At 41.6% G+C, this 26,679-nt stretch overlaps 1 protein-coding gene across 1 annotated transcript in view; it reads right to left on the bottom strand.

The window, feature by feature from the left end:
* SCN10A (sodium voltage-gated channel alpha subunit 10) overlaps positions 1 to 26,679 on the bottom strand; it is a 111,341-nt gene that overhangs the window by 35,468 nt on the left and 49,194 nt on the right. Inside the window, exons 10-16 of the mRNA XM_046003843.1 lie at positions 25,579 to 25,720; positions 25,242 to 25,439; positions 24,356 to 24,526; positions 20,885 to 21,178; positions 18,477 to 18,588; positions 8,708 to 8,946; positions 6,367 to 6,540 (exon numbers count right to left, since the gene is read on the bottom strand). Of these exons, the coding sequence (XP_045859799.1) occupies positions 6,367 to 6,540; positions 8,708 to 8,946; positions 18,477 to 18,588; positions 20,885 to 21,178; positions 24,356 to 24,526; positions 25,242 to 25,439; positions 25,579 to 25,720 (1,330 nt within the window). The remainder of the gene's footprint in view (positions 1 to 6,366; positions 6,541 to 8,707; positions 8,947 to 18,476; positions 18,589 to 20,884; positions 21,179 to 24,355; positions 24,527 to 25,241; positions 25,440 to 25,578; positions 25,721 to 26,679) is intronic.

Genomic DNA, 26,679 nt, shown 5'->3' with positions numbered 1-26,679 from the left:
ATACTGGGCTGATTAAAAAGAAGTAAAAGGAAATAGAATCCAGAAATTTAGAACCTTGAAGTTTCAGGAAAGTACACTGTTTTAGATCCTAATCAGTTAAGCAATAGGATCAAGTCTTTAAGTATTGAAGACCAGTTAAATTTTTCAATGAAATGAAGCAAATCTCTGCAAAGATTCTCTAAATGCTGTGGCCACCGTTTGAGAGCCACCACTTGAGAGAGAAAGGCATGGGGGTGAGAAAGCAAAGAAAAAAAGGGGAATTGAGAACTTCGCCACAGACCACAGAGAGGTTTGAAGCCACCTAACTTTTGAAGGAATTGCATTGTAAAAGAAGCCATGAACCCTGATTGAAAAAGCCTTTGCCTGTTTAAAGCTGAAAAAAAAAAAAAAAAAAAGGCTTGGCCATGTTTCCACAAATAGAAGGCAAGCTTTGAAGACTGTACAGACCTTCCTTGGATGTGGCAACATCACTTCTTGAAGGAGTCCCGCCTGGAGCTGACTGACTTGCATCAGAAAATGACATGAGTGAGAAAGGAACCTTGACTGGGTTAAGCTATGGAGTTTTGGGGATTGTTTGTACAATAGATAGAATTATTTGTCATTGATTAAGTCATATAGCTTCTTTTTAAACAAGATAAAACTAAAATACATAATAATAGTAAGTTGGGAATTATTTATGATTGATTGAATCATATAGCTTTTTAAAAACAAGAAAAAATTAAAATGCTTATTAGCACAGTAGTAAGTTGGGATGGGATATATGGAGTGAAAAGTGGTCTTGGAAAGTAGAGGTTTTAGCTAACTTTTGACTTTAATTAAATAATTCCCAAGGTAACCACTCAAAGAATAAAAACAGAGATGTTTGCAAACTAATAAAGGAGGAAAATGAAACAGGAAAAAATAAACAGTCCAAAATAAATCAAAAATTGAGGAAGAGAGGGGGTGCCTGGGTGACTCAGTTGGTTAAGTGTCTGCCTTTGGTTCATTTCATGATTCTGTGTTCCAGGGACCAAGCCCAGCAGGGAGCCTGCTTCTCCCCATCTCTCTGCCCCCCACTCCCCCATGGCTCATGTGCTTTCTCTCAAATAAATAAATAAAATCTTAAAGAAAGAATTGAGGAAGACAGGGAACAAAAATACTAAGACAGATGAAGCAAACAGAAAACCCAAAATACGATAAGCACAAATCCAAACATATCAGTAAGCATAATAAAGTAAGTGGGCTAAATGTTTTGGTTAAAAGACAAAGATTGGATTGTCAGAGGTAAATAAGAATCCAAAATCTGACTGTATTCTATTTATGAGACTCATACAAAACCCCTAAATGTATACAAAAGTCGTAGAAAAAAGGATGGGTAAAGATACATCATGCAAATTCTATATCAAAGGAAAACAGGGTCTTTTAATTTTTTTTTTTGTCTTTTAATTTTAATAAGAGGCAGATAAGGTTTTTTTTTTTTTAAAGATTTTTTTTATTTTATTTATTTAACAGAGAGAGAGATCACAAGTAGGCAGAGAGGCAGGCAGAGAGAGAGGAGGAAGCAGGCTTCCTGTGGAGCAGAGAGCCTGATGCGGGGCTTGATCCCAGGACCCTGAGATCATGACCTGAGCCGAAGGCAGCGGCTTAATCCACTGAGCCACCCAGGCGCCCCAGGTTTTTTTTTTTTTTTAAGGCAGAAAGCATTTTTTAGGGAGAAAGAAGGTCAGTTCTTACTGATAAAAGTTTCTCTTTACAGGGAAGATATAACAACTTAAAATATGTATGCATTTAATAACACAACCTCAAGATAGAACCATAAGGAGAAACAGACCATGCCATAATCATAGTGGGAGATATTTTTATACACTACCATCTCAGTAATTGCTAGAACAGGCAGACAAAAATAAGCAGGGATGTAGAATATTTGGACCGCACAATGAACTTTCTCTACCCGATGGATATATGCAGAGTATTGTACCCTACAACCGCAGAAGACACCTTTTCAAGTGAATAAGGAACATTTTCGACATGCTGGGCCTAAAGAAAATTACAATAAATTTCAAAGCATTGAACAAGCCGTGCATGTTCTCTAAGTGTAATACAATTGAGCTAAAACTTGATGGCATAAAGATAACTAGAAATTAAGAACTGTGCTTCTAATTAACCTTTGAGTCAAAGAAGAAATCAAATTTGAAATTCGAAAATATTTTAAACCAAATAATAAAGAAAATTCTACATATTAAAGTAGTTCTTAGAAGGAAATGAAGTCTTCAATGAATATATTGGAAAGGAAAATAGGTTGAAAATTCCATCTTAAGAAGTTAGAAAAGTGTAAAACATGTAGGATGGAGGATGTAATTAAGATAAGATGCAGCATTACTTGAAATAGAAAACATCAATGAAGGAGAAGAGACCAATGAGCTAAAAGTTGGTTCTTTGAAGAGACTAATTAAATTGAGGACCTTTGGCAGGGCTAATATAGTAACAGATGAGAGAAAGCACAAATCACCATTTTTAAAGAAAGAAAAAGGTAACATAAGTAAGTGCAGGTGATATAGACCCTTAAAATATAATGGCATAGCACACATGACTTTATGCCAAAAAACTTGAAAATTCAGATAAGGGAATTTTTAGAAAACTATAACTTACCAAAACCAATTTGAGAAACAGAAAACCTGAGTAGTCGCACAGCCAGTAAGAAAATTAAGTCAGTCATGAAAAATTTTGACCTCAAATGGCCTCATTGGTGAATTCTACCAACCCTATAAGGAGTAAGTAATTTCAATCTTATCCAGAGACTGGCTATAGGGGAAGAGGACTATTTCTCACGTCTTTTTATGGAAATTAGTGCAACCTTGATAGCTAGCTGCTAACACCTGGCAAGTGCAACGTAGGAAGGAAAATTACAGGCCAAATATTACTCATCAATAAAGATGCAAAAATTTTAAGCAAATTATAAGCAAACTGAAACTTCCATTGTATAGAAAAATGTATCATAATCAAGTTGTGTTCATCCAAGGAAGGCAATGTTGATTTTACAGCAGAAAATCAATTAATGTAATTCACCACTTCAATGCATTAAAGGACAAAAATCATTTGATTATCTTAATACATGGAAGACAGTTGTCTGATAAAATTAAACCTCCATTCAATGTAAGTATACTTAACAAAAGAGAACTTCCGAAACCGATAAAAGTTTCTTTTTTATCTTTTAAAAAAATAAACATCACACTTGGTGAAATATTGAAAGCAATCTCTTTGAGATCAGGAAAACAGCAAGGATGTCTGCTATTAACATTTCCTTTCACCAGTATACTGGGCATCTTAATCATCACAATAGTGTAGGTAAAAGAACCAAATGGTATAAGCATTAGAAAAAAAAGAAACAAAACTCATTATTTGCATATGATATGATTGTGTTAAAAAACTTGAAAGACTGTATAGATAAATCAGAATTAATAAGAAATTTCTGGATACAAAAGTACTACGTAGCAAAATGTTAATAAAAAACACTCAGAAAAAGACATTTAAAAAGAGATTTCATTTATAATAGCATAATGAACTAGGGAATATCTAGGAATAAATCTAACAAAAGATGGAGAAAATTCCTAATGGAAAGAAATTATAAAACTCTAGGGAGAGATTATACAACTATTGAAAGATTGAAAAAAATGGAGAGTGTGCTGTTTTCATAGGTCAGAAGACTACATAATGTAAAGGTTGCATTTCTTCCCAAATTGATGTATAAATTATTACAGTCCCAATAGAAAAGAACAACAGTTTTGTGTGTATGTGGGGATGTAATTTGGCAAGTTGATTCTAAAATGAATACAGAGGTGCAGGGGCTGAGATATTCTTGAAGGAATAAGACGAGGTGGCTGACTTGCCTTATAGACACAGACATGCTCAAGGCAACTGCAGGACTTAAGACATGTGGTTATTGCTACAAGGACAGACCAGTGGTTGCATGGAGCCAGGATATCAGTGGTGGGAAGGGAGGCAATGCTACTTTGAGAGAGAGCAAAAAGCAAAAAGGAAGACACAGCATTTTCATTTCTTCCTTTTGTCCTTATTTTCCTCCTTTCTTTCAATCAACAAGTGTTTATTGATGGACATTGTGATAGAATAGCAGACAAGGAAATCCTGGTTTTTGTCTCACAGATGATTGCAAACTGTGTAAAACAGATTAATTTGCTGGGAGAATCCAACCTAAGATAATGTGGTCAGGAAGAACCTCTCTGAGGATGCAATGTGTGGGTTGAGCCAGGAGAAATGAGAATGAATGATCTAAGTAAAGACAGGGGAAAAACATCCTGGGCCGAGGGAGTGAACGTGCAAAGGACCGGAGGCAGGAATAGTTCTGTTAAGTGTGACAAAGGGAGAGGAGGTCTCTCTGGCTGGAGCAAAGTGGGCAAAAGGAGATTGTTGGCAGAAGTAAGCAAGTCTTGATTTTGTCAACTTTGGAGACCATCGAAAGGACTCTGGATTTTGTCCTCAGAGCAATGGGAGACCACTGAAGACTTACTTGTAAGCAACAAAAGATGATAATACTAGGATAAACTGTGTGCCTGTGGTTGGCCAGGGGAGGTATATGGGAACTCTGTGTGCTGTCTGCTCAATTTTTATGAACAATCTAAAACTGTTCAAAGAAATAAAGTCTATTAATAAAAATGATGAAACTGACAATATGGGCTGTGTGAATTTTCTACGGTAATGTCCATAGCTCAGGGTTAGGCACAGCAGAGGGAATATTTGTTTCAGCTTCAATATTTGATAGGGTTTTGCCCAAATACAAAAAGGTGAAGGGCTAGAGCCAAAAGATGGTTGAGTTTCTTTCAAGGGTATCATAATACTGAGGGACCATGGTATCTAAGTCACTTAATGAGGAATGGGAAGGTGGTGGAGGAGGAGGACTAAGGGCCCCCAGAAAAGCATGGGGGTGGTGGCTGTGGTTAGGGAATGGTGAGATGAGCAGCATGTCAGGATCAGGAAGGTGGGACAGGTCAGATCAGAGAGACAGGTCCCTGGAGGATTCTGTAGGCCAAGGCTATGGAATAAACCTGCCTATTTGTGGTTGTTTGAGAATATAGGCTTCATGGAGTCAGCAAAAGAAGCACGTAGATTTGAAAACACCAAGCTTGTATTTCCCCAAGTGTGCCAAAAATGTTCATATTTCAGTAGAAAACTAACTTCAGGCCCTCCCAGGGCATAGGGAGTATGGACTCTTCTCCCTCAATGTTTGTGCATGGGGGATCTTACATGGACCATTAACGGGTGCCTGCCTCTTGACATCATTTTCTAGGTACTTAGAGAAATCTGTCCTTCTAAAAATCTGTCTTTCTAAAAAATCTGTCCTTCTAAAAAATCTCTCCTTCTAAATCACTAAAAAAATTGTTTTCATTCCTAACTTCTCAAGTTTCCACATTATGAGTACAGGGCCCTGTAGGCCCACTATGCCGTTCTTTCCATAGGACAATGAAAGACGTCATCTCAGACAGATGTCACTAACTGGTGGTATATGACACAAATGTGTCCCAGGATATGCTTCATTTGACTTTTAGAGTGTCTTTTTAAAAACTGGATTAGTAGCCCACATTAAAGTATGGATTTCTTGTTTCTTATGAAAAGCTGCAGACTAGGACAGTAACGGATAGGAACACTTCCTTGGCATAAATCTCCCTGACTCCTATGTAAATGCCCCTCCCTGGGGTCAAACACTGTGTTGGGTCTGCCTACCTGTGTATGTGGGACAACTATTCAGTGCCAAGATCTCTTGCTTGGCCACCTTTATGTCATCTTCTGCTTGATTCCTGTAGCCCTTTGAGTTTGCCGTCCCACCGCAGGTGAACCAAGTCGGGGAGCTCAGTGCTGCTTCGCCGGCTCCCACACTAAGGCCCCCAGCAGACCGTCTGGCCTAGAAGTGGGTGTTGTGAGATTGCTGGACATTCTCTCTTTCACTCTGTCCTCTCTCTCTCCAAAGCTGGACACTGGACCCTAGTTGGCACTAAGAGAATACTGAGGATGGTAATTAGCCCGTGCTAAAATGCCATGCTATGTCAAAGGGGTTAGCTCTGTGCCTGACGCATTATCAGTGCTCAAGAGACAGTAGCTGCGATGATCATCACTGTTACTGTTATTGGATAGAGAGCAAGAGGGTACAGTTGAGGGGGCCCAGGCCCAGAGATGAGAAATCATGCCCCACTTTTGAGTAAATAGAAAGGACCAAGTCTTTAGCTCCCTGGAACCATGCCCTGCCTCCTCCACACAGGGACAGGAGAGAAAGAGATTGCCAGCTGCTGAGGTCCCTGAATGACAGCATCTGTTCCCAGAAGTGTAGCTCCCTGAATGTGGAGGGAGTCTCCCCAAGTCGCCAAGAGAGAACATTACCAAGCGGAAGGTCCGCAGCACTGACAGGCTCCCCTTCTTGGCCGCACCCAGCTCTATCAGGCTCACAGTAACAATGATGCAGTCAAAGATGTTCCACCTCTTCTGGAAGTAGTAGTAGGGATCAAAGGCAATGATTTTGAAGACCATTTCAGCAGTAAAAAACACAGTAAAGACCTGTGGTTGGAAAGAAGAATCCGTCTCAGCAGGGTCTGTGGAGTTAGGGGGCAATGACAAGTAGGGCAACAGGGAAATGTCTAGTTTAAAATAAAATAACAAGTTACTTTACTTTGTTTTCATTTAGGTTCTAAATACTCTGTGAACTCTTGAAGGACTGGGGATGGAAACACTCAATGTGACACCCAGAGAGACTCTGGACCAGTGCTCAGGAGATATGCATTAGAACCCAGGCTTTAGTGTTTTCATATAAATGATGGTAGAGGAGGATGATCATTAGGATAATAATTATTATATAATTATCTAAATGAGAAGTCAATCTGGTTCAGTTAGTTAAAAGCTGGGATTGTGGGGCAACACAGACCCAGAGAAAAATCCAACTTAGCCATGTCCCAGCTTGTGAAAGCAGACAGAGTCAATTTCCTCATCTGTATAATGGGCATAAAATGAGAAAATGCATACACAATCCTCAGCAAAGGTCCCGGCCAATAGTACCTCATTAATAAATAATAAGCTGTTAAACTAGAGCAATAATAATAAGTTCTAAAAGTCTTTCAGCTCTGGGTGTCTTTAGTTGTCTTAAAAAGGGCAGGATTCTGACACTGAGAAAGGTCAAGTCCAGGATCAGGTCTTGGGAAAAGCAGCAGAAAGGGAAATAAGTAGGGAAGAAGGATCGGGTGCTATTTTCTCGTTTGCTCTTAGCAAAGCCTCTCACCGGCCTGGGAAAGACGTGGTTACATCGCCTTTACACAGGAGGAAAGGCTGGGAGTTTAAGTGATCCGCCCAATACCACAGACTGCAATTCTGTAATTCAAAGTGCATGTACTGAGTGCATTTTGCAGACAAGTGAGGCGTGGTGGGGTGGGCTGAGGTCCTGTGTCCTACGGAGACTGGGTCAATGGGCTCCATCCTCACGGCTGTGCCATCTTGGGCAGGATACTCAATCTCTCTTAGTCTCAGTGCCTTCTTTCGGGCCGTGAGGGTGGTGATAGCCTCACAGCATTGTTGTGTTGTAGAGATAACAGTGACAAAGTGACAAACTCTGCCTGCCTTTCTTGCTTTCTTTTTAAAACATGGCACTATGCTTTGTGCCAATGGTGAAGACCTTTTTCATTTCCTGTTACAACTTCTCCAGCTGTAAAATGAGAGTGTGGGCTCTGAGGTCTCTTCTGAAAGACCTTCTGTGGTTTGTGCTGACTTCTCGGAAATAGGATTTTCCTTCTCTTTCCACTTCCCCTCTTCATATCAACTTTAAATAGAATGTGGCCTCTCAACCCAGGTGCTGCCAAAATATAATGGCAAGCTATGCTGGTTCCATAGTGTCCCAGAACCTGCTGGAATCCTTTTCACATCACTGGATTCTGGGAGAAGGGGAGGTTTCTAAGGAAGAATAGTCACATTTCCCAGAGACTCTTCCTCTCTACTTAAGTCTGCAGCCTATGAGGAGTTAGAGGAGCTGGACAATCCTAGCAGATCAAATAGGCTACCTCTAGTGGGGTAGATATTGCAGTGAACATGGAGGCAGGATCCTGAGCTTTTTACCTTCGGCTTACCGTGTAGTGAAGTCCAGTATGGATTTTCTCTTTTTAAAAGCAAATAATACTAAAAAGAATTAATGGAGGACAGCTCAAAGTTGTCTACAAAAGAAAAGTTCTGACTCCCTAGTGCTTTGGTTACAACAGCAACCACATTTCCATGTTCCCTCCCTCCCATTGCCTTCCCCGCTCCTCCCCCACTCTGTCTGCCCTTAAATGATGTCACTGAAAATCCACCACCACTGTGTTTTGCAGTCATAAAAGCAATAGAACTCGGAGGAAACTTTGCAAGTCCATAGGCTGTCTTTAGATGTGAAAGTGACATTTATCCTAATTTCAATGTAGATGCAGCTGTGATACAGAGAATTCCAGTGCCTGACCTACGTTCTATAAACAGGGAGCTAGCTGCCTTTTGGTCAGGACTCTCCAGGTCCGTTTCCGTGTGCTGGTTTATCTGAAAGAAATTTGCACCAGCTCAGCCTGGCTCTCCAGGCTTGACTTTCCCTCTCAGTGCCACCACATCTCCAACACCTCCCCTCTCTCTATCACCACTCCATTGAATGAAAGCATGCTGCCACCACACCCAAAGCCCCCCACCACGACAGCTGGTCGAAGGCTGCCAGCGTACTCACAATGTTGCCTATCTGGAGCATGGCTTCGAAGGCGGCACTCATTCCGTGGTGCTCCATGGCCATGAAGACTGTGTTCACCACAATGCACAAGGTGATGGTGAGCTCTGCAAAGGGGTCTGTCACAATCCCAAAGAGAAGTGTCTTGAGCTTCACCCACATGGGGCAGCACTCCCAGATCAAATACTTCTGAGCCAAACTGGTCAAGCAGGGTGGGCACCTCCGTTCGGATTCCTCCAATTCTGTATCACAGGTGTGGTCAATGACAGCTGTCAGCCATGTATCCTCTCATGCTCCCATCCCCTGGTCATCCCCTAGACCTTGTCAATACTAATACCACTGGCAGTTTCTGCCCCAGCACCCTACTGATGACCTTTTCCTATTTTCTGAGCTCCTTCAGTCCAGGAAGTGCAGTCCAATCTCTGTCCCCATTCAGTCCCCCAAAGCATGGACCCTACACTTTTTAATTGCCCAACCCCCAGTCATGTTCTTAGTTCTCCATGTACCTGGCTTGGATTTCATGTCCAGCCCTCTATAAACTCCCTTGCAGACACCCTTAGTTCTCTTGCCCTTCTCCACTCCTCTCTTTCCCTGAACATGCAGATTCTTCTGTGTCTGCACCAACCACGTAAACCTGGTCAGAAAAACTATACAACCATGCAGACTGGTCCCACTAGCGAGTCATGAGTCCCAGCTTGTCACAGTCCAGAAATTCTGCCATGTTTCTCCATTTCAATCTACTCCCTCAGTCTTCTAGACTACTATTTCTCACTTCCCCACTCTCCTCCAATCTTCCCCTATCTACTTACTCGTTGCTGACCAGCATCTTTTGATTTCCCTCAGAATATAGAATCACTCACAAAAGAACTTCCCCTTCTTCTTTTCAGTGAGTTTCCAAGGAATCTACAAGTTTATCACCATGTTCTGTACCCTATCCAGCATACGAGCTCACTCTACTCCTATTTGTGTACCTGCTCAAGGCCTGTGTCATCCCCTTTCTCTGCCCTCCAGACTATACCTATTAGCATGTGAACATGCTTTAAGTGTATTTCTACTTTTCAAAAGATATCCCTGGGACCCTTGTAATTCTTCATCTACTGTCCCCTTAGCAACAAAATTCCTTGTAAGAGTTTTTTACATTCAACTTTCTCTAATATCTCACTTCTGTTCCCCCCCCCCCCAACCCCAGGAATCAGGCTTTTACCTCTTCCACATTCAAATAATCAATTTCTAGTTATCCCCTTACTCTGCCTCTCACAGCATTTGACAGATTTTGTAATGTTCTCCTTGAAATCCCTTCCAGGACATCATAACCTCTTGGTTTTTCTCCCTTATCAGTGACTTCTCAACTTCAGTTCCTGTCTTTCCCTTTCCTGCCTCTGAATGTTGGAGATCTCAAGCATTCTCTCCTTGATATTTCTTTTTTCCCCTCTCTAGGTAATCTCCCTGAGCCCCATGGTCTTAAAAAAACCATCGCTATGTTATCTGCCCCAGATTATATGTTGAGTTTCTGATCTTTTCCTCAAGCAACAGGCTCACCTCTAGCTGCTTCCATTGACTCTCCATGTGGATGTGTAACTGGGCCACTTCAACAGAAGGCAACTGTAGAGGTCTATCTATAAATTCTCCTGTAAGATACACACTCTGCAGATATGCCAGCCCACGTGGCAAGGAACGATGCTGCCCATTGATTATACTACTACTACTACTACTACTACTACTACTACTAGAAACAACTGATAAAATCCATTATGAAAAATGATGAATTAGATTTACTTATGGAGATGTAAAACAAAACAAAACAAAACAAAACAAAACTTCGTATATATGTGACCTGTGTGTGTGTGTGTGTGTGTATGTGTGAATGCATGGAATGTAGCATGAAAGATACATGAGAAACTGAGAGAGTGCCCTGGGACACTGGGGAGCATTAAGTCTCTTTAGTATGAGAAACACATAGTTTTCTTTGTATATGCATCTGTAGTATTTGAATTTTTTTGCTATATATATTTTTTCAGAAGAAAGGAACTTATAGAAATAATATATGCTCCCAAATTTTGCTAAGTTTCATTTTCCTATATGTAAATAAAAAAATTATGTGTAGTCAAAATTATCTGTGTTGTTCCTTATGTTTACTTGTTTTCATGCCTTGCATTATAAGCCATTCTCATCGCAAGATTTAAAAAACAGCTATTCACATTTTCTCCTGGTTCTTTTGTAGCTTTACTGTTCCCTTAAAATTTTAGTGCATTTGGAGTTTATTTTGAGTAAGGATTAAGATATTAATCCAGTTTATTTTTTTCCAACCTCTGGTTATTTATAAAAACACTGTTTATTGCATAATATCTAATTTTCCAAAGGATTTGAAATTTCATTTTGGTCTTAAGTTATTTCCATCTATGCCCATGTACTTTCATATGCAAGTGTCCATTTCTGTTCCATAGATCAAACTATTTTCACTACCACACTGTTGTAATGACTTATAATCTTTGTAAGCCTTTAGAATCTTCCAAACATTTTGTCAAATAAAGTAAAAAAAAAAGCTGAGAAAAATAATTGTGCTTCATATCATAGACAAAATGCTCATTTCATTAATATGTACAAACTCTTAAAAATCAATGAGAAAAAGACCAAACCAATAGAAAAATGATTTGACAATTTCTAAAAGGAAAATTCAAATGGTTTATAAATATTTGAAAAGATGTCCAATAATACTCAAAATGAAAGAAATGCAAAATAAAGCTATACTAAAATATTTCATGGATCAGATTTGCAAAGATAAGACAGTTTGATAATTGTATTTTGGAGGGTGTGGTTTGAAAGCCAGTATCATCCATTGTTTGGGTGGGTGCAAGTTGATATATTTATGCAGAGAATCCTTTGTCGTTCAAAACTAAAAATGCTTACCCCCATGACAAAGCAATTTACTTTGAAGCATTTAACCTATAGTGCATGTAGAAAGTGATGTAGTGACCGCAGAATTTACTTCCCATCAAGAAGGGAATGGCTAACTAAATTATGGCACTTCTATACAACATAGTACTAACAGTTATTGGAAAACGTAAGAGTACTTACGTGGAATGATTTTCAGAATATATTCATTGAAAAAATTATGGCACAGAATAGCATATGTGATATGCTACCGTTTTCAAGGGAGAAGGAAGACTATATATTTTTAATTGAGCATAACAAAATATTTTTGGGAGGAAACACAAAACAACTGGTTTGGACATTTTTTCTGGAAAGGAGAGATGGGTAGACAGAAATATTTCTCTTTTTTAAAATATGCCCATTAGTGTGTTTTAAATCGTGTATAACATATTGCCCATTCAAACAAAAATGTTCTAAATAAAAATTTGATAAACAGATTTTATTTAAAATAATGGAGCAAAGAATGTGCTGCTCTTTCCACTTCCAGAAATCAACAAAAGCATCCAGGAGACTGAGAAATAGAAATGCAAATTCTTGGCAATGATTTTGTGGATTTGGTACCAAAAGCAAAGTCCACTAAAGCAAAAGGAAAGACACAGGATGACATCAACTAAAAAGCTTCTGCAAAGGAAACCATCAACAAAAGGAAAAGGCAACTTATGGAATCAGAGAAAATTGCAAGCCATTCATCTGATAAGGAGTTAATATCCAAAATATATAAATAACTCTTACATATCAGCAGCAAAAAAAACCCTCAAATAATTTGATTTTAAGTGGGCAGAAGAACTGAGTAGACATTTTTTTTCCCAAAGAAGATGTACAAATGGTCAACAGGTACATGAAAAGGTGTTTATATCACAAATCAGCAGGGAAATGCAATTAAAAACGCAATGAGATACCACCTCACACGTGATAGAATGGCTATCATCAAGAAGACAAGAGATAATAAGTGTTGGCAAGGATGTGGAGAAAAGGGAACCCTGGTGTACTGCTGGTGGGGATGTAAATTAGTGCAGCCACTGTGGAAAACAGTATGGAGAGTCCTCAAAACATTAAAAATAGAACTACTATGTTAGTTCCAAAGAAAATGAAATCAGTATCTCAAAGAGACATCTGTTCTCCCCATGTTTATTGATGCACTATTCACAATAGCCAAGATATGGAACAATCTAAGTGTCCATCAATAGATGGATGGATATAGAAGATGTGAGAAACACCCACCTGCCCATACACCCTCCTCCCAACACGGGAATATTATTCAGCCACAAGAAAGAAGGAAATATTGGTGTTTACCCTTAAACTTGAGGACATTATGCCAAGTGAAATAAGTCAGATAGAGCAAGGTAAATATTGATGCTACACAGTATCACTTCTATGTGGAATATTAAAAAAAAAAAAAGAGATGAACGTGTGAGGTGTGAGGGATGTATTCATAACCTATATAGGGAAAGCCTTTCACAATGTATACATGTATCAAATCATCACAATGTACACTTTCAATATTTTACAGTTCTGTCAATTATACCTCAAAAACTGAAAAAAAACTCCCAAAATAATAATAATATAAAAAAAGGATGTGCTGCCCCTCTACTTCCAGAAGCCACTAAAGGCATCAAACCTGAGAGACAGAAATGCAAACTCTATTTTTAACGAAACTAGGAAACATCTGTAAAAATCAAATCATAAGTTATGTGCAAAGGCTAGCAAATACAACCCAGGTCAATCAGAGTACAGGAGAATGCTCTGAAAGGACACTTGGAATGACAGCAATATAAACTGGCAAAGAATGTTTTCTAAAGCAGTTTGCACACCCTGGAGGCAAAATCAACGATCTCTAGCTGAAACAAAAGCAAGCACTTCCCTGGACCTATTCCGGCACTAAAAAGCACAGGAAGCGTGTTGCATTAAAAATCTTGCAGATGCGCCATTGTGTCAGGAAGCGCATGTCTGTGAGGCAAGACAGGAAAAAACTCTGCCTTGTAAACAGCCTTAACTGTTGCTGATCTTGAATGTCTGGGGAGACCCAGAGTCTAAGCGAATCATGGGCTTGCTAGCTTGGAACGTGATCACAGCTCTTTCCTTGAAAGACTCCTGCAGAAATTTAAGCCAGAAAGAACTTCCTTCTTTTCCTTCAGCTACAATTAGAGATGCCATTTCTCCTATTAACATTCTTCACTTGTGCACCCTTTCCTGTCGCTTCAGGAATCTATTGGATATTCTCTCTTTCCTTCAGTCTTTCCCATTCTCACAGATCCTCCCCATTAGCATGTAAATATACTTTTTAAAAACTCCATACAAGAAAATAAATAAACAATGCTACTTACACCCTGGTGATGTTTTACTATCTCCTCCCTTTCACAGGCAAACTTTTTTGAAAAAGTTGTCTGTATACAATATCTCCTTCTCCTCCCACCACACCTCCCTTCTTCAACCTCCTCCCGTACTCTGCAAATCCTCACTTCTTAGATCACCAAAGACATCCCTATAACTAAAGCCCCTGGACTCTTCTCAGACTTAATCTTACTCGATTTTCCTACATCATCTTTTGATGCTTTTGACTTTTCTATTCTTCCTGAAGGAATTCAGACCCCAGGTCTGTGTTGTATTCTTCTGGGTCTTCTCCTATTTCTGGACATTCCTTCTTAGCTTCTTCTGCTGACTTTGTCTCTTCTGCTCAATCACTACACATTATAGTTTCCTTAGAACTCTGTCCCAGGTCTTCTCTTCTTACTCAATTCCCCTGTCATCTTATCCACCTGCACCTTTCCAAAATTATCATCTACATTCAAACAGCTTTCAAATATGTATTTCTAGGTCATCCTCATCTTCTAAGTTCTAGACCCATTTATTACGAATCTGACTTCCTCCTGGAAATTCTTACCTGAATGTCCCAAGGACACCTGAAACCTGCTATGTCCCAGACTCAACCCATGATCTTCCCTCTCATCATTCCCCAGTGAATCCCACTAAAGTATTCCTTTCACAAGCTGTTGCACCAGTATCCCTTCAGTTGCTTATGCCAGAACCATGTGAACCACCAAGTCCTGAATCTTATGTCCCTGAGATAGCTCTTAATTCTCCCAATTCCCACCACTCTTACTGTTACCACCACAAGTCCAGGCACTGCCATCTCTCAGCTGGTTTCCTCCCAACTGGTTTCCTTGCCAACACTCCTCCCCTTTTAATTCCATTCCCTACATGAATTCAGAGTAACCTTTACAAAATGCAAATGTAGCTCCCTTGCCGCCAATCCTTTAATGGCACCTTACTGCTCTTAGGATGAAGCCCGAAATCCTTAATTTGGTATAGGAAATTCTGTGGGTTTGGCCCCAGTCCATCTCTCCAGCCTTATTTTGAGCTCCTCTCCTCCTTGCTCTCTATGCTCCCACCAGCCACATCAGGCATTTTCATTTCTTTAAATACTAAGCTTTCTTCTGTTTCAGAGATTTTGCTGTCCTTTCTGCTTGGAATATTTCCCTAACTCCGGGCTAAACTTACCATATTTCCTTTAGCATCCTGTACTTCTCCTTCAAGACACTCAGCACACTGGTAATAACTTATTCCAAGTCCCTGTCTCCTACTCAGCATGAGGGTAGAGACTGGGTTGTGTTGACTGCTATGTCTCTGCTTCTGGTCTTCTAGTCTGGACAACTGTCAAATCTTCACTTGTGTGCCAAGCATAGATGGTTCATGTGCCCTGAGCTCAGTGAATCGCCAAGTTCTTACTGGGTTGGGCCAAACTTTCTCAGGCACAATCACTCCCAAAGAGGTGGCCTCTGTAAATTCCAACACAACTCGGACAATGCCAAGTACCCTTCATATATTGTGAGTGTTGTCCGACCAGAGAAGATCAGAAGTCATCTGCCCTATGCTCAAACAACTTTGACCTCTTTGCCCTAGTCTGAAGTTGTCTTTATCCAGATTGTCTTAAAAATGTCAGTGTGTCTCCTGCTTTTCCTAGTCTATTCTTCCTCGAGAGGAAGTCTGTCCTACCTCAGCATATCTGACCATTCCTTATTCTCTTCCTATCTATCAGTTCAGGCCATTCTAATAAGCATCACTCCCAAATGTCACCTTTGTGTGTCACTCTCACTCACCATTCATTCAACAACTGTTTGTTGAATGTCTACCTTATGCCAAGCACTGCTCTTTCAGGTTCTGGAATCTAACCATGAATGAAACAGGTACATCTCTGCCCTCGTTTACTACTGAGTAAATAAGAATAGCCAACATCTGCTGAACATTTACTAAGTGCCAGTTGTGGATCTAGACCCTTTACTTATGCTAACTCACTTAATCCTCAAAAAATGTTACAAGATAAATACATTTTCACTATTTTACAGGTGAGGCAATTGAAGCATAGAACAGTTAATGGAGATCCAAAGTTGCACAGCTTATCCTGCGTGGCAGAGCCAGGAAGCAAACCCGGGCAGTCTAGCTCCCCGGTGTGTGTTCTTAACTATCATGCTCTATTGCTTCTCATCAATTCTGAGACCTTTTTTGTTCTTACCTGGGTTGGAATGTGTTTGGAACACTCTTTTTGTTAATTCTTGTCTCTTTCCTGGAAAATACATTGCATGTGCCATTCATCTGTCTGGAACTCTCTCCCCTACTTTCTCTTAAGTCTGAATCCCTTACTTCATTCAGATTTCTGGTCTCCTTAGGGAGAACAGCTTTTTGCATCCACCTTATCTGAAATAGCCCCTTTGTAGTCCTGTCTTTCCCATCTCCTTCCCTACTTTATTTTTTCCCCTCCTTCTTATCATTACCTGAAAATCTTTTTTTTAAATTTTCTGTATGCTCTGGCACACATGTAAATTCCGTGTGTGCTGGCGTCTATCTTGTTCACCACTGAATTCCCAGCACCAGAATAATGCCAGACATAAAGCAGGTGCTGCACAAATGCTTGTTGAAGAATAAATAAATGAAAAAAAAAGAGGAAGATGAAGCTTGAAAGTTCTGGGCCATAAAAGAAGAAGCAAGCTGTTTGTATTTAACATTAACTGTTTGATGGCTAATAGCAAAAAGAAAAAAGAATCCAAGCAACTCACCAGGCCAACAAAAAATCACAGGCATAGCAGCATGTTAACATTCTACGCAGCCATGAAAAATGCTAGGCATACAGACACTATTACAATGAAAAGTGATTTTGGAGGGGTGGGGGGTAGGAGGTTGGGTGAGCCTGGTGGTGGGTATTATGGAGGGCATGTATTGCATGGAGCACTAGGTGTGGTGCATAAACAATGAATTCTGGACCACTGAAAACAAATTTAAAAAATAAATAAAAATTTAAAAAAAAGAAAAGTGATTTTAAAATAATGATCAATGAGGGAAAATAATAAGAAAGAATAGGTACAATATGTACACATGGTTTTTACTGAAATGTGTACGTACACATTTCCCAAAACACAACCTCGTGTATGCAAGAAATGTAACTTAAATGTTTCCCCCCCCATAATTGAATTCAATATATACTGCAAGTCCCCAACCTGGGAATCTTGTGTTAGTTAATTCAATATCTCCTACTACTTCACTATCTGAAGTTGTGTCTGAGTTCTGGAGGGCCCAACAGTGGACTACTGAGCTGGTCCTTGGTCATTGCCAGGTGTATTTTACAAGTCATTGTAGTTCCCATGTGGTCTCTGATGGGAGAGTCACCAAGATGGCCATTCCCTCCCTGCCTCTCACTCACTTCCTTCTCCAGCCCTCTAGCTACTCTCCTGCCATGCAGGCCACAGGGCACTCTCTGGGGCTGCCTCAGGCCCTCTTTACCCAAGTGGGTTATCTTCCTGTTCTACTGTACAGTTTCTATGCCATGATGTGTATGTGGGTCTTTTCCTAAGACTTGCCACCCCTCGCTTCACCTAGAAAGTAAGGTATAGATTGGTTCTGTTTTCAAATCCCTCAAACTTTTGTTTTGTTTTGTTTCTTTTTTTGTTTCATCATGCCCTTCCTCACAGTTAGGATTCAGCCCAGGACTAGAAGGGGAGCGCACAGAGAGCCCTTTCTCAGAAACATACCAGCATCCAAGCTTCCTCTCCCTCCTTCAGCCCAGTACATGTTAAATTTGTCTAGGAGAGGCAAGTAACTGGACAGGACAGAGGCCATATTTTCCAAACCCTGAGGCAAAATAAAGGGTGGATAAGAAGACAGGCCTTATACTCAGGGTCAGGAGGATGCAGTCATGTTTTTTGGGAACTTGAGCGTCAGGTGGTCGTGAACAAGTGCCACTTTTCCTCCAGCTTCTGTTTTGGTGTAAGCAATTGGAACACAACCCTGAGGAGGCTAAGTGGATTCCCATCTGATTGATGGAGCCCTGAATTAACAAGAATTTAGTTAAATTGACTGATTAATTTACCTAAGTCATCTTCCAATGCTTAGCATAATGGGGGTTTGAGATAAAAATTAAGTTATAACCATAAAAGTTACAACCATGAAAAATGACAAGATAATTTTGCTGTATTTAAAAATTAAAGACATTAATTTCTATAAAATTTCTTGCATAACTGAGGTAGCTTGAAATTCTCTGGTGCCCGCCAGATCACTTTCTCAAATTTAGTTTTGTGAATGCATATGAAGCAGATGTAAATGGGAACAAGAGGTGAAACTAGGGCATTAAAAACTCATTGGGTTCTATTGTTTTTGAAACAATTTCCCATATTCTTCAAAAAACACACATTGATAAAGGATGATGGGATGAAGGACATAAAAGGAGTAGTATTTAGGATCCCAGGACACAGACGGGTTACATCTTTGACACAGGTTTGGAACATCTCCTCTGCTGCTCAAATGCAGACTCACTGTAGCACCATGGATGGATGTTCCAATGAGTGATACTTACCCTCAAGGACAGAGGTCATGATGCTGACAACACTCATTGCCCTTTTGGCTCTGAAAGGTTCATCCAAGTATTCTGCTGATAAGAAAGTCTTCTTCTGTCCTGCATCAAATGCCTGCTGGGACACAAACAGTCAGGATACTCCCCCAACCTGAAGTCATCAGTGGCAAAGACAGGTCACTCAGCCTCTTATTGGCCAGTCTTGTGTGGTCACAAGTTGCCTTGTGAAGCTATGATCCTCTACAGTTATGCTTTGGGAAATGGGGCTGCTTCTCAAACTTGGGATAAGAGCTTAGGCATGAAGATCAGAGTCTGGGTTTGTAGCTAACACTATAATATGGGCTCACCTGAGGCTAGGTGCAAGCAGAGTCTAGATTTTTTAACTAACACTATAACATGGGCTCACTTGAGGCTCTGCAAATTCCTGCCTCAGGACAGGTCCTTGGGCACCAGAGTGGGAGATAGGGTTGTCTCAAGCGTCTCTGAGGTATCTACCCAAGGTATGTGAGAGCTGCCAGAGTGGTGGACCAGGCAGTCATTCCAAGACTTTGTCTCTGCTGTGTGTATGGAGTTCACAAAGAATTCTTCTCCAGGACAGGCTTTCTTGACCTCCTTTCTAATAGGCTCATTACCCTCCCAGCATACAACCCAGTTCCAAACTCCACACAGTCCTTTTCTTTCTAAGGGAACATTTGTGTGTCTTGATTCTCCAGTGTTCATTGTCTGACACAATCCTTTGAGCCTTTCCTCTTCGGGTCTTCACTGGAAGTTCCATCTGGTTCTGTGCCCCTAAGTTTGGTCACACACTACCCTGGATGTGGGGCATCCTGGACCCACAGCAGCTGATTCAGCGCTGCACACCCATTCCGAATCCAAATCTGACAAGCATTTATTAAGCACCTCCCATAGATGAAGCTCATAGGTATACAGTAGAAAGTGCCTTAATACATATAAAGAACGTTCAGAAAGTTTTCAACCATGAGAGCTCAACAAGAGATGCTAAAGCTATTGTTATTTGTCAGATACCTGTGTACCAATGCAGGCACTTTATGAATCTATTTAACCCTTCAGCTACTTAGAAACTTTTTAACTGGGAGACATGAGGGCTTGAAGAATTTAAGGGACTTGTTACAGGTGTCTCAGCTGGTAAGTGACACACCTGTCATTGAAACCCACATCCATGTGACACAGAAGAGCCTAAAGAGTTAATCTTGCACTAGCCAAGTAATTTAATTAAAATGAATCAAAAGCCAGAATATCTCGGAGAGTTAGTAATCTAGGGAGAAATTCTTTAATGAGGTTCTTTCTGTACAAATAGCATCACCCTGGCCCTCCCGTTCTGGTCAGGCTTGTCCAATGGGAGGCACATACTGAAGATCAGAGTCTGAAAGGAGAGAGGAGTAGGCTGTCCTCTGGCTTCTTCCTTGCTGAGCTGTAGCTGGGTAGTGGCTGTGACCTTCCACCTGGTTCACAAGTTCTGCTGGGCCACCCAGCTCTCGCTGGTCCTTCCTCTCACCTCTTCAGCCTGAGCATGTAACAGCTCCCCACTATTGCTCATCTCTAGATGTTTCCCTGTCCCTCCTTAGCTCTGAGCCCAGTGCACACCTCTGTAAATACTTTAATAAACTCCCCACTTGCCCATTGGAATGGTTCATCTGTTTCTAGCTGGGATCACATGGCATCCAGTCAGAGATGGAGCTAAGGTAACCCGGTAGGACTTATCCAAGTCGCAGAGCCATACACAGTCAGTTTACAAGTCTGTTTGCAGACTTCTCTGTGTCCCTGGCTAGACAGAGAGGGCAAATGAAAAACACTAGAAGCATCATTACTGAAGCTAAAGGGAGAGTTCAAATTAAATCACAGCTCTCAATTTAATAAGGAGTCCCTGGTTTGCTATTGTACTCTGCCATTATTATATTAACAGTGCTTGCCAGTTAGTCGCTGTTGCCTAATTTGTACATTTTGGCAAGTTATTGCTTCTCTGAGTAAAGCAAGGGATACTTTGCTTTTGCTAATATCTGTGCAGGGCACCTCCCAGAATTTCACTGGATCCCATGTGCTAAGCCCAGCATAGTTTGCACAGAGCTACAGGCAGAAAGAGAACTTTTCATTTTTCTCATATTCATATCTCTAAAGCAGTGATACTGAGTGGGGGCAGAGGAACACTGAAAAAAAAAGGGGGGATCAACTGGGAAATAATTTGTATTTATGTACAGCAGAGTAAGGACAACCTGTTTGACCTCAGGTAAACCCAACCCTCTTACCTCTCACCTGCCCTGCCTATAAAATGAGGGTAGCTGGGAAATGTTGGACAGAGTGTTGCCTAAAGGACCCTTCCATGGGTGACACACAGGGTTTCTTGGCCTCTACCTGGAGGGCAGCCCAAGAGTCTGGAGCATTGACAAACTTACCGAGACTTCGATGCCCCCAGGGGCAAGCTCACCAGTGGACAGTGTGGAGTGTCCGTCTTCTCCATGTCCTGGCCCAGGGTTAGAGGGTTGAGGCAGTGGACTCCTAAGGAGGGGGCCTTGCTGGCCAACACCCCCACCCAGCAGCAGGGAGCCCCGATGACTCTCACGGTCTCCAGGAAAAACTCCATCTTCTGTGACCCCATCAGGGTATGAGGTTTCCGGGCAAGGGGCACGGAAATGGAACACACTCCCATGGCTAGCCCGGCGTCTCCCAGAGGTGAGGCCTAGGAAAGACTGGGTATTGCCCCAAAGGAGCAAGAAATAAAGGCAGGCTGGAAGCTCAGCTTGCTGGCAAATCTGGAGCCCAACACTTCCTCCACCCACTCCCTTTCCCCTGCCCTTATTCTCATGAAATTCCAGAAGAAAACTAAAGACACAGATCTAAGGCATAGTCAAGGTAAACATAGGAAGAGAATGAGGGAGAAGAATACTTTTGACATAGCCTTGGAAAAGGCCAGGAGAGATGAGAGATTATAGGGTGCGTAAGACCAGCAAATAGGTCATTAGGTTGTGACAGCCAAGAATGTCAGAAGACAACCTTGCCACCCAAAGGGATTAGTCTTTACCAGCATTTGCCATGGGGCTGGACAAAGCTGTCTTAAATTCCTTGTTCCACATGTAAAGCTGGGGCTTGAGGAGACTATTATGCACACCACTACTGGGACAAGCCTGGTAAATGGTTGTTGAATGAACAAGTGCACTTTATTGTCTGAAAATTAGGTTCTGCAATTCATTAGATCCAGCATATATAAACCTGAGAGTTTGTGTTGCAAAGGAGACAAGAGCTTTGTAATGTAATGAGTTTCAAGGATCCCTTGAGGCAAACTTTGAATAGTCAACCATGGGGAGATTGAAGGGAGAGTTACAGCCTAATTTCCTGGAAGAATAATGCCATTCCTCCAAATCAATAAACATTTTCCATCAAAATCTACCACTGAGGGAACTGTGAGGCTTAGAGTTGCGGGAGGAAAAGAGCTAATTCACAGGCCCAGAGCCCCTGGAGCCTGGGTTGGATAGTACCCCTGACCACTGTGGGAACTTGACCATAACAAGTTATCAGTTCTGTCCTAGACCATCTGAAGTATTTCTGAAGATCTACACACTGACTTCCCAGTAAACTCTGATCATACTGCTGAATGTTTCCCCTATCCTTAATTCCAGTAACAAAACTACTAAAGTTGGGACATCTTGTCCATTAATCCTCCTTACTTATTCCCCTATCCCACAGAACTGAAGTTTCCTTTCTGGATTATTTGGAGTGCAGTCCTGTTCAGTCACGATCATTGCAATCCCAGTATTTTAAACAGGGCACTCTTTACCTAGAATATATGTCCAAGGATTATGGAACTCATAAAAAAAATCCACAAATCCTTCCCACTTTTGAAGTAAAGGAGCAGATCTGACAAATCTTTATTAAAAATGGAATGACTGAGTTACTTGCGGTTGGGCACTAAGCAAACCAATGAAGAAACCAAGAAGAAGATTTTGGTCCCATATTGGACAAGTAGTGCTTCCCTGGCCACCAGTTAATATTTCACAATTGACCTATTTGACAAATGGTGGGCAATGACGTCTGAATCTAAGCGCTAGAGTTGCCTTAAAATGCATCATCCAAGCAGACCAGCTGGAGTCCTGTGGTTTCCCTAAAACCCTTGCTGTGTCTCTCCTGGTTGCTACCCTCAACCTCTCAGTCAGAGCTGCTGGTTAGAAAATGGCTTTATGTAAAAACTGCTTATAGTCTCTTTACTACAAGAGCACACCTGGGAAAAGAGGAAGGGGAAGCCTTCTTGAGCGAATTCCAATCCATTAGTGAACAGTAAAGAAGTATCCAAATAGTGCTTCCCTGCCTTTGCACGTACATGTTCTCTTTTAGGCCTGAAAAATACTTATCTTCTCCTCCTCTGCAGTCTTCAATTACTGGAGGAACCCATACTTACTATTTGCTATTCATTTCAAATATCTCCTCCTCCATGAAGACTTTCCTGATACACTTCCACCCCCATAAGAGAGGGTGCCTCTTCTATCCCCAAAACACCATGTGGGTTTCCCTAATATAGTATGTAGCACATAAGCTGTTTTTCTATTTGTCTCCTCCACCAAGTAGACGTCCTTGGGAAATGGACCACGTTTTAGTCATCTCTTTACACCACTGCACTTAGTATTGTTGTATTACTAAGATGAGCTCCTCTTTTGTCCATCTGAAGGTAAATCTATTTGGAGAGATGAGCACATACACACCAAACAATTACTGGACATCCAGGTGCTAATCTATGTGGGGCTGACTGAAGGAGGGGAATTAAAGCCCCATGCACAGTATCACTGACATTTCCAGGGAAGCTGTGATTCATCCTGGTCAAATCCCCTTTCAAACATCTTCTGAGCTGTACTTTGTGCATGCCAGGTGCTGCTCAAAAGAGGCAGAGCAAGGAAGGGAAGGGCTAGAATCTGATCAATGCTGAGGTGTATATGTCCCTGAGACCAGTATGCATGTGAGCATGTGTATGTACATATAGGCACACCATAAGTCTGGGGCATGTAGAGACTGTGTTATAAGAAGTAGAACATCCTTCAGATGAGCACAGGAAGAGAGACTGAGAGGGAAGTGAAGGTCAAGAGGCCTGAAAAATAGCCATGTTTATCCCCTTTCTCATACTGTTAATGTGGGAGCTGCTCTTCCACAAAGGGGCTATCATCTCTTAGGTCTCTGGAAAGGATATATTTGGGGTACACAGGACTTTCAAGGGAGAGTGAGGTGGTAGGAGGAAACTTGGTGAGTAGAGGGAATCTTGAGTGGGATGTAGAAGGTTTGGGTGGTGAACAGAATTGTTACAGGGTCTGAAGTGAGGTACTGAAGTTATTCTTAGGCTGGACTGCATCACAGAGATGGGTCTGGAATCCTTCTTTCCAAGGTCAGAAAGAAGCTTATAAATGATTTCAGCACCTCGGACAGAATTACAGATCAGAAAGTTATAAGGAAGCTAACCTTCGATGTCCACAGGTCTTTGGACAACTCAAGGTCAGCATGTCCAATATGGGCTCACCACTTTCCCCTACAAACTTAGGTTCTTCCCCCGGTGTTCCTGCCTTAGAATCACCACCCATCTAACTACCCAATTCTGGAAACTGGGAGTCATTTTGGACTCCTATCTCCTTTTTCTACATTCTGCAGTTCCGGTCCCCTACCCTCAAGAAAAGTCACAATCCACTCCCTTTTCACATCCACAATGCCCCTGTCCTAGTTTAGGCCACCATTTTGGGGGGTGGGCGGTTGGTGTGTTGTCTGGATTACTATAACATCCTCCTAATCTTTGTGCCTCTAGCTGTCTCCCTGCTACAAATGTCTTCCTACTCCAATCATTGTCCATGGCAGCTGCAAAGGTGGGCAATCCTTCTAGAACTTGAGCACTTTACCATTCTGCGTTGGTTGTAAGGATCAGATTGGGGTGATTTATTGTCATCTGTAGAGCCATCTGACACCTTTGGTTTCATTCTGTGCTTTCTCTCATTGGCAGTTTTGGAAGCTAAAGGTGATCCATTGTGGGACTGGAGAGAGGCTGTGTCAATCCCCAGTGCTGCCAGCACCTGAAGAGAGAGAACAGCAGCTGCAGCCAACAACATGTGATTGAGCTTAGCATGAATGTGTCCCTTACCCATGTGGTGTCACAGAGGTGATGGTATCTAAAACAAAGGAGGTCAGGATTAGAACCTGGGTGGTTGTGGGATTGAGGCATGGCAGGAAGAGCCACCTCTGGGTCATCCCTTTCATTCACACCCTTTAGTATGCCCTGCTGATGCCCTGCCCAAATCCATTTTCCAAGTCAGTATACTCATCTTCAGCTGCTTGAGTGTTAGCTGCTAATGGATCACAGCTACACTATTCTGTAGAGTACTTCCTTTGACTGTACATTTGGCTGGGGCAGGTATGGGGGTATAGAAGGCCAGCCCTCTTGCCTCGAGGCGCAGTTAACTTTGTGATACAAGCATACCACAGAGTTCCCCATGGGAGCAGGGTGAAGGTCATCTCTAGCTGAGGCCACCTTCTTGTTTAATTCTTCTCCTGTCCCATCCTACTTCCTTCTCTTTCATTTTCCTGAGAGCACCCCTCAATAAATCACTGGCACAAGATCTTTATCAGGTTCTTTTTTAAGAACACATGACCTAAAATTGTCCTTAAGGCACAGTGAATCTTCTTACGGTCACCTGGAATGATAGACTTAATCTAAGTGGCTCATCCAGAACTCTGCCCAAGAATGTGCAGCTTGTAATGGACTTCACAAAGCATCCACCCCTCACAGACCTCCTGCTCCTTCCGGACCATCTCAAGGGCCTCTTGGAACTTCTTCTCCTTGGCTTCAATTTCATCAATGGTTGCCTGGTTCTGCTCCTCATATGCCATGGTGACCACAGCCAAGATCAAGTTGACCAGGTAGAAAGACCCCAAGAAGATGACAAGCACGAAAAAGACCATATACATTTTCCCAGAAGCCCTCAGGGTCTGCAGATTCAAGAGAAAGGACATCTGTATCCAGAGTTTGAGGCCTCTGATGTTGCCAGGTTCCTCTAGGGAAAAGGTAGGCATGCATCTGACTCCCTAGCTTCCAAACCAGTCTGTAGGGGCACATGCAGATCAATACCTGCTGGTAGAGGCGTTCCCAGGAATCTTGTGTCATCAGGCGGAACAGTGACAGGAAAGCCCAAGCAAAGGAATCAAAGCTGGTGTAGTTAAAATCTGGGTTGTCAGATGTCTTAAGACAGAGATAACCTTGAGGGCAGTGGCTGCAGCAAGAATAGAGAAGGTGATCAATTGCATAGTCTCTCTGCTCCTTCGGGGCAAGGCAGCCCAGGACTATAGGAAGACCATAGGGTTTGAAGTCAAAGATTAGAGTTTAAGACCTGGCCTCCCTCTTGTTAGCTGGATGACCTTCATTCCTTTAAGGTTCAGTTCTTCTTGCCCATTTATTTCTTATTTTAATTTTCTAAATATTTTATTTTTCTAAATATTTTATTTATTTATTTGAGAGAGAGAGAGAAAGAGCATGAGAGGGAGGAGGGTTAGAGGGAGAAACAGACTCCCCATTGAGTGGGGAGCTCTACAAGGGGCTCAATACAGGGTTCTGGGATCATGACCCAAGCAGAAGGCAGACACTTAACTGACTAGGCCACCCAGGCACCCCTCTCTTGCCCATTTAAATGGGGATGGTAATACTTTCACTTCAGAGTTTCATGCAGAAGGGGTGGCCTGCCAGCTGACTGCCCAGACAGGATTCCATAAGGTGGCAAACACTTTGTAGGTTCACACCAGGGGAAGGAGAGTCAGTATCAATAATGCAGACTGCAAACCCGAGGCTTTTGGCGACATCTGCCAACCTGTCCATCAAAGGAGGACTCACATTAGTCAATTTCACTCACCAATTATATATAACAATAAAAACAACACTTTCCACTTACTGGGCACTTATGTGTGCCTCTCTCTTCCTAAGGGCTTTACAAATGCTATAAATTAATCATTTGACCCATCCTTTCTTACAGATGTGGAAGCTGAGGTTCAGAGAAAAGAAGTCAGTTGCTAAAACCATAGATGTCAATGTATTTATTCAAAAGGAGAAATATAACTGTCAAATAGCCTGTGAAGACTGACTTATGATGGAAGGCCAAATTGAAGATGACCACATGGTGAGCATTGGGGTGGGCAGTGCAGGACTGACTCTTCACTCTCTCATGATAAGGGAATAAGT

The sequence above is a fragment of the Meles meles genome, chromosome 4, assembly GCF_922984935.1.
Source record: "Meles meles chromosome 4, mMelMel3.1 paternal haplotype, whole genome shotgun sequence".
Taxonomy (NCBI): domain Eukaryota; kingdom Metazoa; phylum Chordata; class Mammalia; order Carnivora; family Mustelidae; genus Meles; species Meles meles.
Note: the sequence above shows the minus strand (reverse complement) of the source record. Positions and strands in the feature narration are given on the sequence as shown.